The 16345-nt window shown below is 40.4% G+C and overlaps 1 protein-coding gene across 1 annotated transcript in view; it reads right to left on the reverse strand.

The window, feature by feature from the left end:
* The window catches only part of LOC135200655 (tuberin-like), a 220006-nt gene that overhangs the window by 76567 nt on the left and 127094 nt on the right, over window positions 1-16345 (reverse strand). Inside the window, exon 2 of the mRNA XM_064229262.1 lies at window positions 7533-7754. Within this exon, the coding sequence (XP_064085332.1) occupies window positions 7533-7739 (207 nt within the window). The 5' untranslated portion in view covers window positions 7740-7754. The remainder of the gene's footprint in view (window positions 1-7532; window positions 7755-16345) is intronic.

Consider the following 16345-nt stretch of genomic DNA (forward strand, 5'->3'; position numbering starts at 1 on the left):
ACACGTATAACAAAGAGAGAAGGATCTCTCATAGGCCCACTTGATCTCCTTCGTGCAAAGAGAAGTCAACACAGAGTTGCATCTCCCGTTATTACAGCTAATATGACTCTCACGACATATTGTTATGGAAAGAACAAGAATTGTTAAAAGCTCGCACTTCAAGCGCTTTTAATTCTTAGCTGTTTGAAGGAAACATCAAGTTACTCAAGAAGTGCTTTAGAAATTCCACTCTTCCAAAGAAGACCAGGGCTTTCTTTGCAACAGATCTCTTCTGGATGAAGCCCAGAGCCTGGATTGCGCCTGGCTGGCGCCTCGCGCCTGCCTGGCGCCTCGCGCCTGCCTGGCGCCTCGCGCCTGCCTGGCGCCTCGCGTCTGCCTGGCGTCTCGCGCCTGGCTGGCGCCTCACTCGCGCTTGGCTAGAGCCTGGCGCCTCGCCCCTGACTGGCGCCTCGCGCTTGGCTGGAGCCTCGCGTCGCTGGCCTGGCTGTCTGCGCTCTGGCTGGTGCCTAGCGCCTGGCTGGTGCCTCGCGCCTCGCGCCTGCCTGGCGCCTCGCGTCTGGCTGGTGCTTCGCTTGCCTGGCGCCTCGCGCCTGGCTGACTTCTCCCCACTTGCAGGAGATTCGAGCTTGTTAAGAGTCTCGATGAAAACTGGCGATGTCACCTCGGACACTTTATTTGCCTGATTTATTCGCCTCTAGCGCATCTGCGCCAGATTGGAGGCCATACTCCTTGGCTCCTCATCAGACAATGGACAGTGTTTATTTGGACTGTCTTGCTCTGGCGTCTTTACGCCTGTTTGGCATTTGGCGCCTGATTGGCGCTACATTGTCCGAAAGTCTGAACATCCACAATCGTTTATCAGGAGAAAGGAAAAGGGTGGAAGAAATTCTTTCACTTTGAGCTTATGGCCTCTGCAACAAGGGGAGGTAATTTTAGTCGGCTACATCCAGTAGACGATAGGAAATCTAATAGTCCGAGAGACCAGTCTTCCTCCGAGGAGGATCATACTTGATACTTCAGTTGCTAACGAGCACTCTTCCTACATGTTGACGAGTTCTCTCGTTGCAAAATCTTCCCTATCCTTGCACGAAGGCAGGGAAAGAGCCTGGAAGTTTAAGGAGACTCCGAGCTGAAATTGGGAGGATTCCCGATTTCTAGCTCTTTTAAATATATCTCTTCGAACCTTCTGGGAAGTAGTTTTGAGCCCTCATCGTATTCCAAAGACTCTGTCAGCAAACGTTTAAACCTTATCTTCTTTTGTAGATAACAACGTAAATACATTGCCTGGACAACGAATCCTTTATCTGAAAGCGTTGATCAGGAATAAAAGGTTATAGTTCTTTTGCCAAACATACCATGCTGGCAGGAACCCATTGCCGAGTCTTTCTAGAATTTGATTCCAGATTCCAAGCCCAAAATCTCACTCGTCCTTTTGGTCGATTAGTACCAAGAGAAACATTGATGAGGAGCAGTTCCATCTTGTCAGAACACGGAATCTGAGGCCCAAATAGGATCCCATTGTAACTATAAGATCTCCAAGTCTTGTCGTATAGAGGTATTGTGTAAGATCCCGAAGATCTTAATGCTCTGCTATCTCCAATTCCCTTTATAGAGACAGAGTATAGCCTTTTACTGCGTTCTTTGATAGCAGATATATACAAAGGTAATTCTTCCCTCTGAAAGGGAAGAAAAAAAACCGCTATGTGGTTCACAGAGGTATCGGAAGAGGACAGTTTCCTCATTCCTCAAGCACGATCTGCAGTAATATATCTTATCCATGACTACTGTCATTTACCTTGAAACATCCTCTCATTCATGTCCACTTCTGGTCAGTCTGCACGCAGACAGACTCGGAGTGGAGAGGTTGTTAAGGTCCATTTAAAATAGATGCTGAAAGAATATTCAGACTGTCTTGGAAAAGACTTCCAAAACCTGCTGTGAGAAGAACGTGACCTCTGAGAATCCAACCTCTCTAAGTCTAAAATGAGGCATAACATATATCCTCTTTCTTTGACGCCCTTTGTCTTACATTCTGTAAAGAGTTTATCTTTTAGGGGAAAAAGACTAAATTTTATTCCCCTTTCTATAACATAAAGATGGCGTATATTGCTACCTCTCTCTTATATTCTTTCTTCCTGTCCTCGTGTCTGGGCAACGAGAGAATGGAAAAATTCTATCATCGTTATTCTGCAAAACAAATTATTATTATCCTATTCTCCTACTAACTGATCCAGGATCGAGGAGAATCATTCAAGATTCCTATCCTAGGACATCAGGCCGTAATGTACGGTTCAGATACTTGAAAGAGCCTCTCACCCAATACTGGGAGCTCCTACGAGTCTTTTCCAGTACCAAAACATTACAAGGTCTCCTTTGTTATATGTTTACATAGGAGTAGGATAATATACCATCCTGTTAATAACAATGAAAGAGGAGAAAGAGGAGCTGCATGGTTCAAGGGACTAGCCGAAACGTGCAATAAAAAAGGGGTTGCCAAGGTCTTTCTAAAACCTGCACCCAGATTAACTTATGAGTCCGATATATTTTCTATCACTTGTCTCATAAGGTTGAGGAAAGCGAGAGACCTCTAAAGATATCAGTTCTCTTCACCATGTAAAGGTCTATAAAGCAGAAGAACCCACTTATCCTGACACGTACTACGTTTGCCTGTGCGATATCTAGAATAATTGTCAGTAGAGGGTTGATCTGGCAAAAAGAGTTTCTCCCAAAACAACTCCTCTTGCCAGGAAAGAAGTCGCTCATGCGACCACTATATTACCTGACATGAGAAGTCTGTTCTTGTTAGAGACTTCCGCAATTTCAGTTAATCCTGACAAGGGCCACGGCCGCCTGTGCGACAACTTGTGTCCCTGTCAGGAAAAAACTGATCTTGTGTCAGTTCTCAAAGAGGAAACTCTTGGAAAGTCTATCTCCAAATACTGAGAAATTGGAGATCCTGATGTCTTGCGCCTGGCTGGCGCTTCGCGCCTGGCTGACGCCTCGCGCCTGGCTGGCGCCTCGCGCCTGGTTGGCGCCTATCGCCTGGTTAAAGCCTGGCGCTCGCGCCTGGCTGGCGCCTCGCGCCTGGCTGGCGCCTCGCGCCTGGCTGGCGCCTCGCGCCTGGCTGGCGCCTATCGCCTGGTTAAAGCCTGGCTGGAGCCTTTATGGCCTATTACTCGCAACCTTGGTCAGGAAATCTCGATATCAAAATAAGAAGAGGTGCTGTAAGAATCCTATAATTCTACAGTACTTCCATAGTTGGATGTTTCTTCTCAATTTTCCTCTAATACGAGTATATCGGAAGGGGAATTATTCTTTCCTCGGTTAATTCTTCCGTATCCCCCCCTTTTTTCCTGAACGAGAAGGACCACTCCAGTGCGAGGGACTGAGTAACTTGTAGGAAAGCATAATTTGCTCTAAGGTATATCTATTAACTAATTATTTTCTAGTTAGAGCCAGGCGTCTGGCTGGCGCTTATGATTCCTTATGGCATGGTTTGAGGAAAAGGAAGCAGTCTACAGGAAGACTGTTCGTCTTCTTCTTGCTAAGAGATCTATGAAGACTTCTCGCAGGTTCTCACAACTCTTTGCAATAAATGTTAGACATACTTTAACAGTTATTATCGTCGATCGAGGTTCTCACGGACTCGCAAATTCTTGCATTGCTTTTATTTAATAACTCGCTCAAACGAGAAATATTTTGGATGGTGCTCTAGGCTTATTGCACCAAGCTGGCGCAATTTGCGCCAGGCTGGCGCAACTTGCGCCCAACCCGCGCCAGGGTGGCGCATCTGCACCAGGCTGGCGCCTCCTACTAATTATCTTTAGGTTATGTGCCAGAACATCTGTGTCTTTATGGTACCAGACATCCTTTCATATGTTAATTCCGTTCTTACTATGAAAAACTTTTATATACGTAGTATAATCCATTCAGGGAAACCATTTCCCACTAAAAGAATGTTTCCCATCCGACTCATACAACTTCTGCGCAATATCCGATTTAAATACGGTTGTGTCCTTTTTCGAAAGACTTAACCATACCGTAGTCTTGAAGTGAATCTCTATTACATCTCTCTTCTCACTAAGTATGTATTCTAATAAGCCATGCTTTCGTAAGTATGAGTGCATTAAATAATATCATGTTCTGCTGCATTAGAATCCTTTAATCATGTTACCTACGGTAAACAGCATTGAAAGGTTGTAATATCCTTCTTATTGAAAGATTCCTAACAAAAGGCAGACACTATATTATTTATGATAGCTTCAGTATTCCCTCAATCCGAGGCTAAGACCACGATTGTAGGGAAGAGATACGGTTAGTTATCCCATTCCGCAGGAGAGAGAGCTGTAAACGACCTCTCACGACTGAGAACAAGATGGTACTGCGACTGCGTTGGTTGGTCTGCAAAGCGAAAGCAGTCTGGCCTTCCCTTTCCATAGTTGCCAGTTACTCCATTAAATAAAGGAATCTTATAAATTATTATCGAACTTCAGGAAGTTTTTATATAAGCATAATTAAGCTAACGAGACTTCGACAAGTCTAGAAACTAAATAGGTGTCGTCTAAACAATTCTTTTAATCCTATTCCTTCCTAGGAAAGTCCTAGAAGGGTACTGGTAATTCATGGAAACCTCTTCTAACACGTAGAAAAATGTTCTATCCTACTCTCAATCCACCAATAAAGATATGCTTCTCCGATCACTTCTCGAAGACACGATAGCATCATATAACTCATACTCTAGCTTAATAGAATCCTCTATAATACTGTTACATTAAGGTAAACCGTATTAATTTAGGAAATTTTGTAAGGATTTCACTTGACCATTATAGCATAAATTTCGGTGTGTGTCTATGCCTTGCCATACCGTAGTCCTAAGGCGATTTGTCCTAAGCATGGTAGGAGCTAGAAGCTTAAAAGTCATACATATATGCTTTATCACTCAACGAGATCCATATAATTCATTCGATTGACAAACAATCTAAATCGTTCTCATCATAATAGATTTATATCTAAAAATGCACCGATGGGGAATCTTATGTTGAAATAACAATTTCATACCCCCATTGGATAGCGCTCTCGTCTAGTTGCGAAAAAAAATGTTCGAACAATGACTATCACAAATGTTATCGAATCATCTCTAATAATAGAAGGCGCTAAATCGTCGCCTGATTCCGAAAGGTGGATCGATTAATGTCATTCTAATTTTGAATAATTCTACCAGAAGGCATTATACGAGGATTTTCGCCAATTTCATTCATTTGAAGTTCTTCTATCCATCGAGGAACCGTACGCATAAAAAGGGAGAAACACTGTTTTAGGATGCCTTTCCAATGGCTATCCCTGGCAGTCTGGGACGCTCTACAGAACCTGCCGAGGGAACGCCTGACCGGTGGGGATTCTCTGAAACCTCCTTACGGTTTTCGACATTCCTTCTCCTCTGGGCTTGTGAGCTTGGAAAAGGTCTAGACCTGAGAGAGAGACAGAGCCGATCAGATGCACCCTCCATTGTAATGGGGGAACACTATATTCACTTCTTACGTTCTAAGAGTTCGCATTCGAACTATATCCAAAGTCTACAATTTGCAAATATGATATTGTAGATTCTGCGGAGTAAGAAGGTGATGAGGATGCAACAACTACTAGTACTGTTACTACTATAATTGCTCGTTAACACAAGAGCTAATAAAGCTTCTAAAGGATAGTTGAAAGATATACATTTCCTCAATCAAACTCTAACACTTATTTGTATTAATGAATAAATATAAGTAATTCCCTTTCATGAAAGTATACGTAATTCACTTTCGTGAAAGTGGACAAGTGTCTACCGAAAACTTCGGTAGTTACACGTCACTAATCTTCTAAATTTTCGAAGTTAATTTTATCAAAAATTTCTAAAAGTTAACAAAAGCGTATGCCGAACCAAAGATCCATTACTTCCCTGTAAAAGTTAGCCCAGACGATCGATGGCGATGAAACACGAAAATCCATCAGGAGGAACTGCAAACGTTGTTTACATTCCAAGCGACAGAAAAAATATGAATTAGAAAACGGGTATGGTTCCTATTCCCGCCACCCAGCGGCGGGGGGGGTAGATCACCTGACCTACCTGCCGCGTGTGCCGCGAAATTCGAATTTCTGTCGGACGACGGAGTAATAGCTATGTATATATCTGACAGGTAAGTTGAATGTATAAAACATCCTTTTTTGCCGACATCACTTCTTGTTCAACTGCCATTTCAGGGAGGTTAACCTGCAGCTGCCAAGAGGTACTTGCTATTTTTGAGATGATAAGTGACCCAAGACCCTTGTCCATAACTTTACAAGAGTTGCTCTTGTGACAGCGCCAGAAATCTCTTGACTGTCTGAGGGCTGACCCATAAGTAATGCTGTATCCTGAAGCTTCTGGTGCCTGCTTAGTTCTTGATAAGAGGAGGCCATCACTAGCCAATATTATAATACCGTCAACATTCATTAACCATACGAACTACTAGCATCCAAGCGGCAGTAATAGTGCAATCACCGATTCCATTGAGAACTGGCAGTACGAGAACAGTAAAGACCCTCTGAGGTGTCAGAAACTGGTGTTGCAGGCTATTGCCAATGAAGGGATGGCATGCACCTTATCTGAAGTTAAGAGGACCTAAAACCAATCTGTGGGGGAAATCCTGACCTTTTCCTACAGGGAGTAACATCAACCTGGCCAGTGGCAGGATTCTAGTCATCAGCAAATTCTCCAGAAGGTACAAAATACTTTGCTCCATCTACTCGAGGACGTTTGACATCAAGAACCTTTCTAGCTTGACAGGCTTTTCAGCTGCCTTCCTTGACTGACATGGTTAGTTCAATATGCAAAGAACCTTGGCTACTGTTTGGGTTCTTGACATCTAATGCAATTTGAAGGTGAAACCCAATCATCAAATGATAAGTACTTTGGGAACTATAAAGTAGCACCAGCAAGTTGGGAACCATAAAATAACACCAACAACTGCAACTGATCTTTACAAACTATACAAGGTACCTCCAGTAAACAAATACAACCTCCGCAAGGACTACATAATAAATACAGGTCTTTCCCTAAGGATCCCATAAACTGAGGGATTTGTGTACTATATAACAAACCATGAAGTTTCCTTTATGTAGAATAATTCAAATTACATACCTACCAACAGGGATAATATACAGCATCAAAAATCCATGAATTTCATCCAAGTATAGCTCTACAGCTATACATAGTTTCACCATTATAATGGCTACCTGAGTGATCATTAATTTTAGTGCACTGAATTCTGCCTTTTTGCATGGATGCCAGGAGGACCCAATAGTGTTTATCTCCAGAAAAAATTTATTCCTATGGTAGAGTTCTTTTTTCCTACTGTAAAGACAATTATGACCTGGACCACTGCAGGGATAAATCACAACTCACAGTTACAAAAATCACTTTAATCTACCCTTTATTGAAGCTTAAAATCTCAACTTATTTCTACAAAAGTATTGGCTAAAACTACTACACTGAATATTTTACTTCCACTTACTTCTTCTAATTTTCGTGAAGCTAGCAGTTCATTGAGTTCTTTGATAGCTTTCATTCGGGTGGATGTTGGTGATTCACTCCCAAGCTCAGCTCGCAATTCTTCTGTTAACCGTATCTCCCGGTTTCCAGGTATATTCCCTCGTTCGAGTCGAAACCATCGTTTAAATTTCTCAGGAAAACTCTTGTCTGTTTTAGCGTCCTTACTCATTGCAATATCATGTCCCTGATATATCAAGATAAAAAATATAAGTTTAATTTCTGAATCTGGTCACTCTCTAAAACAATGTATTACAATGTCTCTTATGAAAAATTTTTTAAACTTGCACTACACACAATTATCTAGAAGTGGTCATTAAACCAAGATCTATCAATGTTTGATTATGGTTAGTGGGAAAGAACTCAGAATGACAATTAATGTAGTGTGCAAAAGTAAATAACCTAAGTGTGGAGCAAAATTTTGTTGCTTATTAGTATTTAAAGTTGTCTGTGTACACTCCACCACCCTTTACAAAATGGGCAAGCCAAAATTCTTGCAGGCTGGCAGCACTGGTCGTTGATATCCTGATGAGGATTGACCTTTGTCCACACATCTGAGGCATAGAGACCACTCTGTTTGTGCCTCCAGACCCCCTCTGTTATGTCCAAAAACAGAAACATTACTGGAGGTATGGAATTCCAGGGAATTCTAACAAGGAGGTTCCTGCTGTCTAACCACCACGCAAGTTCCTCCCTTACCTCTCTAGTCAGGGGAACAAGCTGGTTTTGAGGGATTTCTTGAGACAGACCAATGTTGTTTCAGTTGCCATTGAAGCCAACACTGACAGAGTTGGCTGTGCAAGACAGACTTCTCCATAGATGGCAAATGACAGAGGATTACCTGATTATGCCAACCTGATTGTTCCTGTTGCTACATAAACTGCACTAAAACCTCACTAAGCTTATGGAACTAGAGTCTGATGCATCACATCTTTAAGCATGGCCAGGTGCTTTGCTTTGTCTGCTGCTTAGGTATGATTTCTAACATCTCCCATTTTATCACAATCTCAAGGGCATGACAAAATGTGAGGAAACTCACTTGTTCTAGACATGTAAGCCTCTGAGTCTAGATAACAACAAACAACTGCATACCCTGTGAACAGGCCCATGCCATCAAACAGGTGAACACAAGTGAATATCTGGGGGGACTGTCACTATTCCAAAGAACAGCGCTTTGATCAGTCTTGTTGCAGGCACAGAAGAGGTACTTCTAGAGGATTAATGGACCAGCACTTGACAAAACACTACCTTAAGAGCAACAAATAGCTTAAAGTCAACCTCTCTGCTAGAATCCTACAAGGATCATGCCATTTTCCATCTTCAGAGACTGTAAGACAGTCATTCAACACACAAAAATCAAACACTGGTCTCCAGCTACAAGTTGCCCTCTCTACCAGAGGAGGCAATTATAAAAGCCCAAAGACTGGCCATCTGACTTCCAGTGCATTCTTTGCCAACATTCCCTTCACCTCTACTGACAGGGCCAGTTCCTTCAAAGATCCCGGAGGGTAGGACAAGTCAGGAACAGTGCCAAAACAGATCAGGGGTCAGTCCTTGAAAGGTAGTTTTTCAGCTGTCTCAAAGGAAACAGACTGCTCACAATCTCTGCTACACTGCCTAGTGGTATGAGAGGCATCTCTCAACTTGTGGGCAGCTGGAGAGAAGGAAAGACAATCTTAGCATCTCTATCCCTTCTCCCTGACATTAACCCTTAAACGCCTATTGGACGTATTTTACGGCGAGATAAATTGTCTGTCGTGTGCCGACTAGACGTAATTTACGTCGACATAGAAATTTTTTTTTTAAATTCGCAGAAAAATACTTAAAGGTCTACCAGCTGAAAAAATTATGAATTGTGCGCCTTGGGGGATGCTGGGAGCTCACGGATCAAGGCATTGTTTTGTTTACAATCGTTACGCAGGCGTGCAAGCGCGAATTTCTTTCTTATCGCACTAAAAAGTATCAGTGACACATCTGAGATATTATTTTGTCACTTTGACATAATTTTTGCACCATTTTAAATTAGCCATTACATGGAGTATTATATATGAAAATGTGTGCAATTTTATGTAGAATACAAAAAAAAAAAAATACTCATGATTGTAGCTTTTATCAGTTTTGAAATATTTTCATATAAATAACGATAAGTGCCAAAATTTCAACCTTCGGTCAACTCTGACTCTACCAAAATGGTCGAAAAACGCAATTGTAAGCTAAAACTCTTATATTTTAGTAATATTCAATCATTTACCTTCATTTCGCAATAAATTGGAAGTCTCTAGCCCAATATTTCGATTTATGGTGAATTTATGAAAAAAACTTTTTCCTTACGTCCGCGCGGTAACTCTTCCGAAAAAATCCTACGTGCGATTGTCATAATGTTTGCACCATTTTAAATTAGCCGTTACATAAAGTTTTATACGTATATGGAAATTTGCGCAATTTCATGCACAATACAACTAAAAACAACCCATGGTTGTAGCTTTTATCAGTTTTGAAATATTTTCATATAAATAACGATAAGTGCCAAAATTTCAACCTTTGGTCAACTCTGACTCTACCGAAATGGTCGAAAAACACAATTGTAAGGTAAAACTCTTATATTCTAGTAATATTCATATAAATAATTTACCTTCACTTTGCAACAAATTGGAAGTCTCTAGCACAATATTTTGATTTATGGTGAATTTATGAAGAAGAAAAAAAACATTCTCCTTACGTCCGCGCGGTAACTTCCGAAAAATTCATACATGCGATTGTGGTAATGTTTGCACCATTTTAAATTAGCCGTTACATAAAGTTTTATACAGTGGTACCTCGAGATACGAAAGGCTCAACTTACGAAAAACTCGAGATACGAAAGCCAATACGAAAAATTTAACGGCTCTACATACAAAATGTTTTCAAGATACGAAAGGTTTCTGAAAGTCCGAGATTCGCCCGGATAACAATTTTGAAAATCGCGCCGCGCCCCGCCATCTTAGTACTAGTAGACTCGCCACCATCCTCCTGCTCTCCCATTGGTTCCTGATGCTAGTCGCGGCCATGAAATCCTTCTCTCCTAATGGCCAGCGTCCCTCCCATCATGCATCTACTATGTACACGTGGTGGCGTGGCTCGGCCACTCGGTACCAGCATTGTTATAGTACGCACGCAGTATTCGTTTTCGGGATCGTCAATGTGTACGTATTTAAAAAAAAAAAAAAAAAAAAAAGTGACCAAGATCTCTCACATGGGATAAGTGATCAAGGTCTCTCTCATGGGATAACTGGAAACTTTGCAAGGTTGGTAGAATCTCCACTCCCTGCTGAACAGAGGGTGTTGACCAATCATTTACAACATGCATACCAGTATAATCAAGGCACTTCAGTTTATGTTGAAGGCAGCAGCCGAACATTCAGTACCCAAATCAGTTGCAGAGAGAGCATTTGGTTGAACAGGGTTTTGATGGACACCAGGGCCAACAGAGTCATGAGGTGAAAAAAAAGAACCAAGTTATAAAAAGCAAAAAGTTGAAGGGAAAAAAAAAAAAAAAACTCCTCAAAGTAAACAAAAAAAAAGGAATAAAAAGTTAAAAATCAAAAAAAGAAAAAAAAAAAAAAAAAAAAAAAAAGGGCAGAAATTAAAGCCGCTTTTCACAAAGTGCAATCATTTGTAGAAGACACCCCCCGAAAAGGCTCACACAGGAACATTGTGAAAAGTAGGCAAAAGCAATCTTCCTTGGATAGTTACGTATGTAGTACGTACGTATATTTTTTAAAGTGTACGTACGTACATATGTACAAAAGAAACAAAAATTGGCAGAAATTAAAGCCGCTTTTCATAAAGTGCAATCAATTGTAGAAGACACCCCCCGAAAAGGCTCACACAGGAACATGTGAAAAGTAGGCAGAAGCAATCTTCCTTGGATAGTTACGTATGTACGTAGCTTCACTCGAAAGGTAAGCTTCCACATTTTCTGTATGTACAATATATTTCTTGTTACCATGTACACTAATATACACTTTATTTACAGGTTATATTTTGCATTTTTATTAATTTAGGTATTGAATGGTCCAAATTGTTGTAGTATTTCATTGTTTATAGGTCAATTTAGCTTTATTATGAAATTTACTGGGGTGTTTTTGGAGGGCTTGGAACGGATTAGCCATTTTACACGTAAAATGTGGTCCAAGATACGAAAACCTCATGATACGAAAGGCCCCTCGTAACGGATTAATTTCGTATTTCGAGGTACTACTGTATATGAAAATGTGCGCAACTTTATGTAGAATACAACAAAAAAATAATTGAAGGTTGTAGCTTTTCTCATTTTCAAAATATTTACATATAAATCACGATAAATAGAAAAAAAACCACGTTCAGTCAACTTTGACTCTACCGAAATGGTTGAAAAATGCAATTGTAAGCTAAAACTCTTACGGCCTAGTAATATTCAGTCATTTATCTTCATTTTGAAACAAATTCAAAGTCTCTAGCACAATATTTAGATTTATGGTGAATTTAAAAAAAAACTTTCCTTCCCTCTGCGCGCGGATTCTCCGCCGCAAATCTCCGAAATGCGTACGTCGCATTATTGGAATATTTGCTCCATTTCATATCAGGCGTTTCATAGAGTTTTATATATGAAAATGTGCGCAATTTCATGTAGAATACAACAATAAACAACCCATGGTTGTAGCTTCTCTCATTTTTGAAATATTTGCATATAAAAAAATATATATAAAAATTCGACATTCAGTCAACTTTAACTCATCTGAAATGGTCGAAAAACGCAATTGTAAGCTAAAACTCTTACAGTATAGTAATATTGAATCATTTACCTTCATTTTGAAACAAATATAATGACTTTAGAACAATATTTAGATTTATGGTGAATTTTTGAAAAAAAAAAAAATTTACGTCCGCGAGTTACGAATTTTCATGCATAATTTTGTGATAATATTTTCTCTGTGTTGCTTTGATCGTTTTACAAAGTGGGCTGTGTTTAGAGCCTGGTGTAAAAAGCATAATGTTTTGTCTTCTAAAACAACTATAACAGAAATAGGTGATTTTCTTTTATATTTGAGAACAGATAGAAATCTGCCTACTGCGACTATCAAAGGCTATAAGGCGATGTTGGGATCTGTTTTCAAGCACTGAGAATTGGAAGTGTCGTCGAATAGAGATCTTGCAGATCTAATTAAGTCCTTTGATATAGAAAAACCCAAAGGTTCGAAGAAATTATCTTGGAACCTAGACTTAAGTGGTTGTCGGAAACTCTGTGTGAGCCGTTGCAAAGAGCATTGTTGAGAGATTTGACAAGAAAGACCTTATTCCTAGTAGCCCTTTCTTCAGCTAAAAGGGTGAGTGAAATAAATGCCATGGACAAGAGAATAGGCTTTGCACAAGGTAATGCGGTTTAAGCATTAACCTTAGGGTTTTTGGCAAAAAACGAGATCCCGTCCAAACCGTGGCCTCGTTTGTTCAGTATCAAAAGCCTCACGGACTTGGTAGGACCGGAAGAGGAAGAGAGGTTGCTCTGCCCGGTCAGATCTCTGCAATGTTATTTACAAAGGACAGAGAAAGTTCGGGGCCCATCCGATCGTTTATGGTGTTTGGTAAGGAATCTGGCACGCCCGATGTCTAAAAATGCCCTGGTGTTGTTCTTACGTAGCGTGATTGTAGATGCTCATTCACAAGTGAAAGAAACCGACCTCAATAAAGTTAAAGTGAAAGCTCACGAGGTAAGAGCAGTGGCAAACATTCTCTTGTTTAAACACAATCTCTCGTTGGACTTGATTATTCAAGCAACATATTGGAAATGTAAATCGGTGTTCGCCTCGCATTACTTGCGTGATATTGAAACAGCATATGAAAATTGCAGTGCCCTGGGTCCATATTTAGCGGCGGGCACAGCATTGGGTAAGGCTGTGTAGGAAGTCATACCTCTTCGCCTTGAACGAGGTTGTTGAGTTTTTTAGGGGAGCCTGGAGGTACTATGGATGTACTAGGAGTACTCTTCAGTCAAGTGTAGAGTTGGGTATGAATTTTATGGTTATGGTTGAGGTGATATGTTTTTTACTCTGGTAACTTTTGGTTATTTGGTACTGCGCCCTGGGCAGGGGTATCCTTTAGTTGACCATGCTAGCCATGGACATTCCTTAGCTGCATGGGTCCCACTGTTTAGAGGACGAGCCATGGCTATACCGCCACGTCCCTATGAGTTAAGACGAGCGGCTTCCAGAGGCAGTAATTAACTGTTCAGCTCTCTTAACCCTCTTATGCCGACTGGACGTATTTTACGTCGACATTTTTTGTCTCCCGTGTGCCGACTGGACGTATTTTACGTCGACTTACAAAAGTTTTTTTTTAAATTCGCGGAAAAATACTTATAGACCTACCAGCCTAAAACTTTTGAATCACGCGCCTTGGGGGATGCTGGGAGTTCACGGATCAAGGTGTTGTTATGTTTACAATCGTTACGCAGGCACGCAGGCGCGCAGGCGCAAATTTCTTTCTTGCCGCAGTAAAAAGTATCTGTGACACATCTCGGAAATTATTTAGTCACTGACATAATTTTTGTACCATTGTAAATTAGCCGTTACATGAAGTATTATGTATGAAAATGTGCGCATTTTTATGTAAAATACAAAAATAAAATACTCATGATTGTAGCTTTTATCAGTTTTGAGATATTTTCATATAAATAATGATAATTGCCAAAACTTCAACCTTCGGTCAACTTTGACTCTACCGAAATGGTCGAAAAACGCAATTGTAAGCAAAAACTCTTATATTTTAGTAATATTCTATCATTTACCTTAATTTTGCAACTAATTGGAAGTCTCTAGCACAATATTTCGATTTAAAGTGAATTTATGAAAAAACTTTTTCCTTACGTCCGCGCGGTAACTTCCGAAAAAAATCATACATGCGATTGTGGTAATGTTTGCACCATTTTAAAATTGGCCGTTATATAAAGTTTTATATATGGAAATGTGGGCAATTTTATGCACAATACAACTAAAAACAACCCATGGTTGTAGCTTTCATCAGTTTTGAGATATTTTCATATAAATAACGATAATTGCCAAAATTTCACCCTTCAGTCAACTTCGACTCTACCGAAATGGTCGAAAAACGCAATTTTAAGCTAAAAACGCTTATATTCTAGTAATATTCAAGCATTTACCTTCATTTTGCAACAAATTGGAAGTCTCTAGCACATTATTTCGATTTATGGTGAATTTATGAAAAAAATAACATTTTCTTTACATCCGCGCGGTAACTCTTCCGAAAAAATCATACGTGCCATTGTGGTAATGTTTGCACCATTTTAAATTAGCCGTTACATAAAGTTTTATATATGAAAATGTGCGCAATTTTTGAAATATTTGCATATAAATCACGATAAATAGAAAAAAAACCACGTTCGGTCAACTTTGACTCTACCGAAATGGTCGAAAAACGCAATTGTAAGCTAAAACTCTCACAGTCTAGTAATATTCAGTCATTTATCTTCATTTTGAAACAAATTCGAAGTCTCTAGCAAAATATTGGCAGATATATACTTAGCTAAGACTCCCGTCGTCCCCGACAGAAATTCAAATTTCGCGCCACTCGCTACCGGTAGGTCAGGTGATCTACCTGCCTGCCCTGGGCGGCAGGACTAGGAACCATTCCCGTTTTCTATCATATTTTCTCTCTTCCACCTGTCTCCTGCGGGGAGGCTGGGTGGGCCATTAATCGTATATATCTGCCAGGTAAGTATGTATGAAACTTTATTGTATTATAACAATATCATTTTCATACAATGAACTTACCTGTCAGATATATACTTAGCTGATTGGCACCCTTTGGTGGAGGGTAAGAGACAGCTAAAATGGAATAGACAGGTAAACAACATATGTTGTAGGTATAAAAGAAAATCCTTGGTTCCTACCTGACAGGTGGTAGACTTCATGGCTGTAGCCCGGTAGTCTGCATCACCTCAAGACTTTAGTGAGATATGTGATCTATGGCTAAGAGTTCTTGTGGGTCTGTCGATGGGTATATGAACCGCTTACTCGGCAGAGCCTGAAAGGACTTTGTCAATGGGTACTGGACCACTTCTATGACAACACACCTTATGAAGGAGCACACAACCAATCCCGACCACCTGATCCTAACCACCATGTTAGTATAAAGAAATGTTCTGAGTTATCCCCGAACTCATCACAAACAACCCATAACTCGAAAATAATACGCATTCATACAAAAATTCTCAAAAAAAAATTTTTAATACTCTTCTAAAAGATATCACAAGAGTTCCTTACTGAACAACAGTGACTGGCCGCCAGTGCAGCACCGAGCCCTCTTTGTCAGCAGAAATCTAGAACATATCTAGTAGAAGGTATGTACAAAGTTAAGGATTGGTGTTTGCTCCCGTACCCAGTATCGTATCCGCCGATACGAAAGGCCCCAGAGAAAAACATTTCTCGTAGGTCACGCGAACGTCTTTAAGATAGTGAGATGCAAATACCGAATTGCACCTCCAATATGTCGTATCAATGATTTTCTTTAGCGACATATTCTTCTGAAAAGAGAGAGACGTCGCCACTGCTCTAACTTCATGAGCTTTTACTCTTAAAAGTGGAAAAGAGTCGTCACGACAGAACTTGTGAGCATCTGTAATGACGCTCCTTATGAAGAAAGCTAATGCATTCTTAGACATGATTCTTGTGGGGTCCTTAATCGAACACCAAAGACCTTGCCTAGAGCCTCCCATTTGTTTCTTCCTTTGTAAGTAGAACTTCC

This window comes from Macrobrachium nipponense, chromosome 27, assembly GCF_015104395.2.
Source record: "Macrobrachium nipponense isolate FS-2020 chromosome 27, ASM1510439v2, whole genome shotgun sequence".
Lineage (NCBI taxonomy): Eukaryota > Metazoa > Arthropoda > Malacostraca > Decapoda > Palaemonidae > Macrobrachium > Macrobrachium nipponense.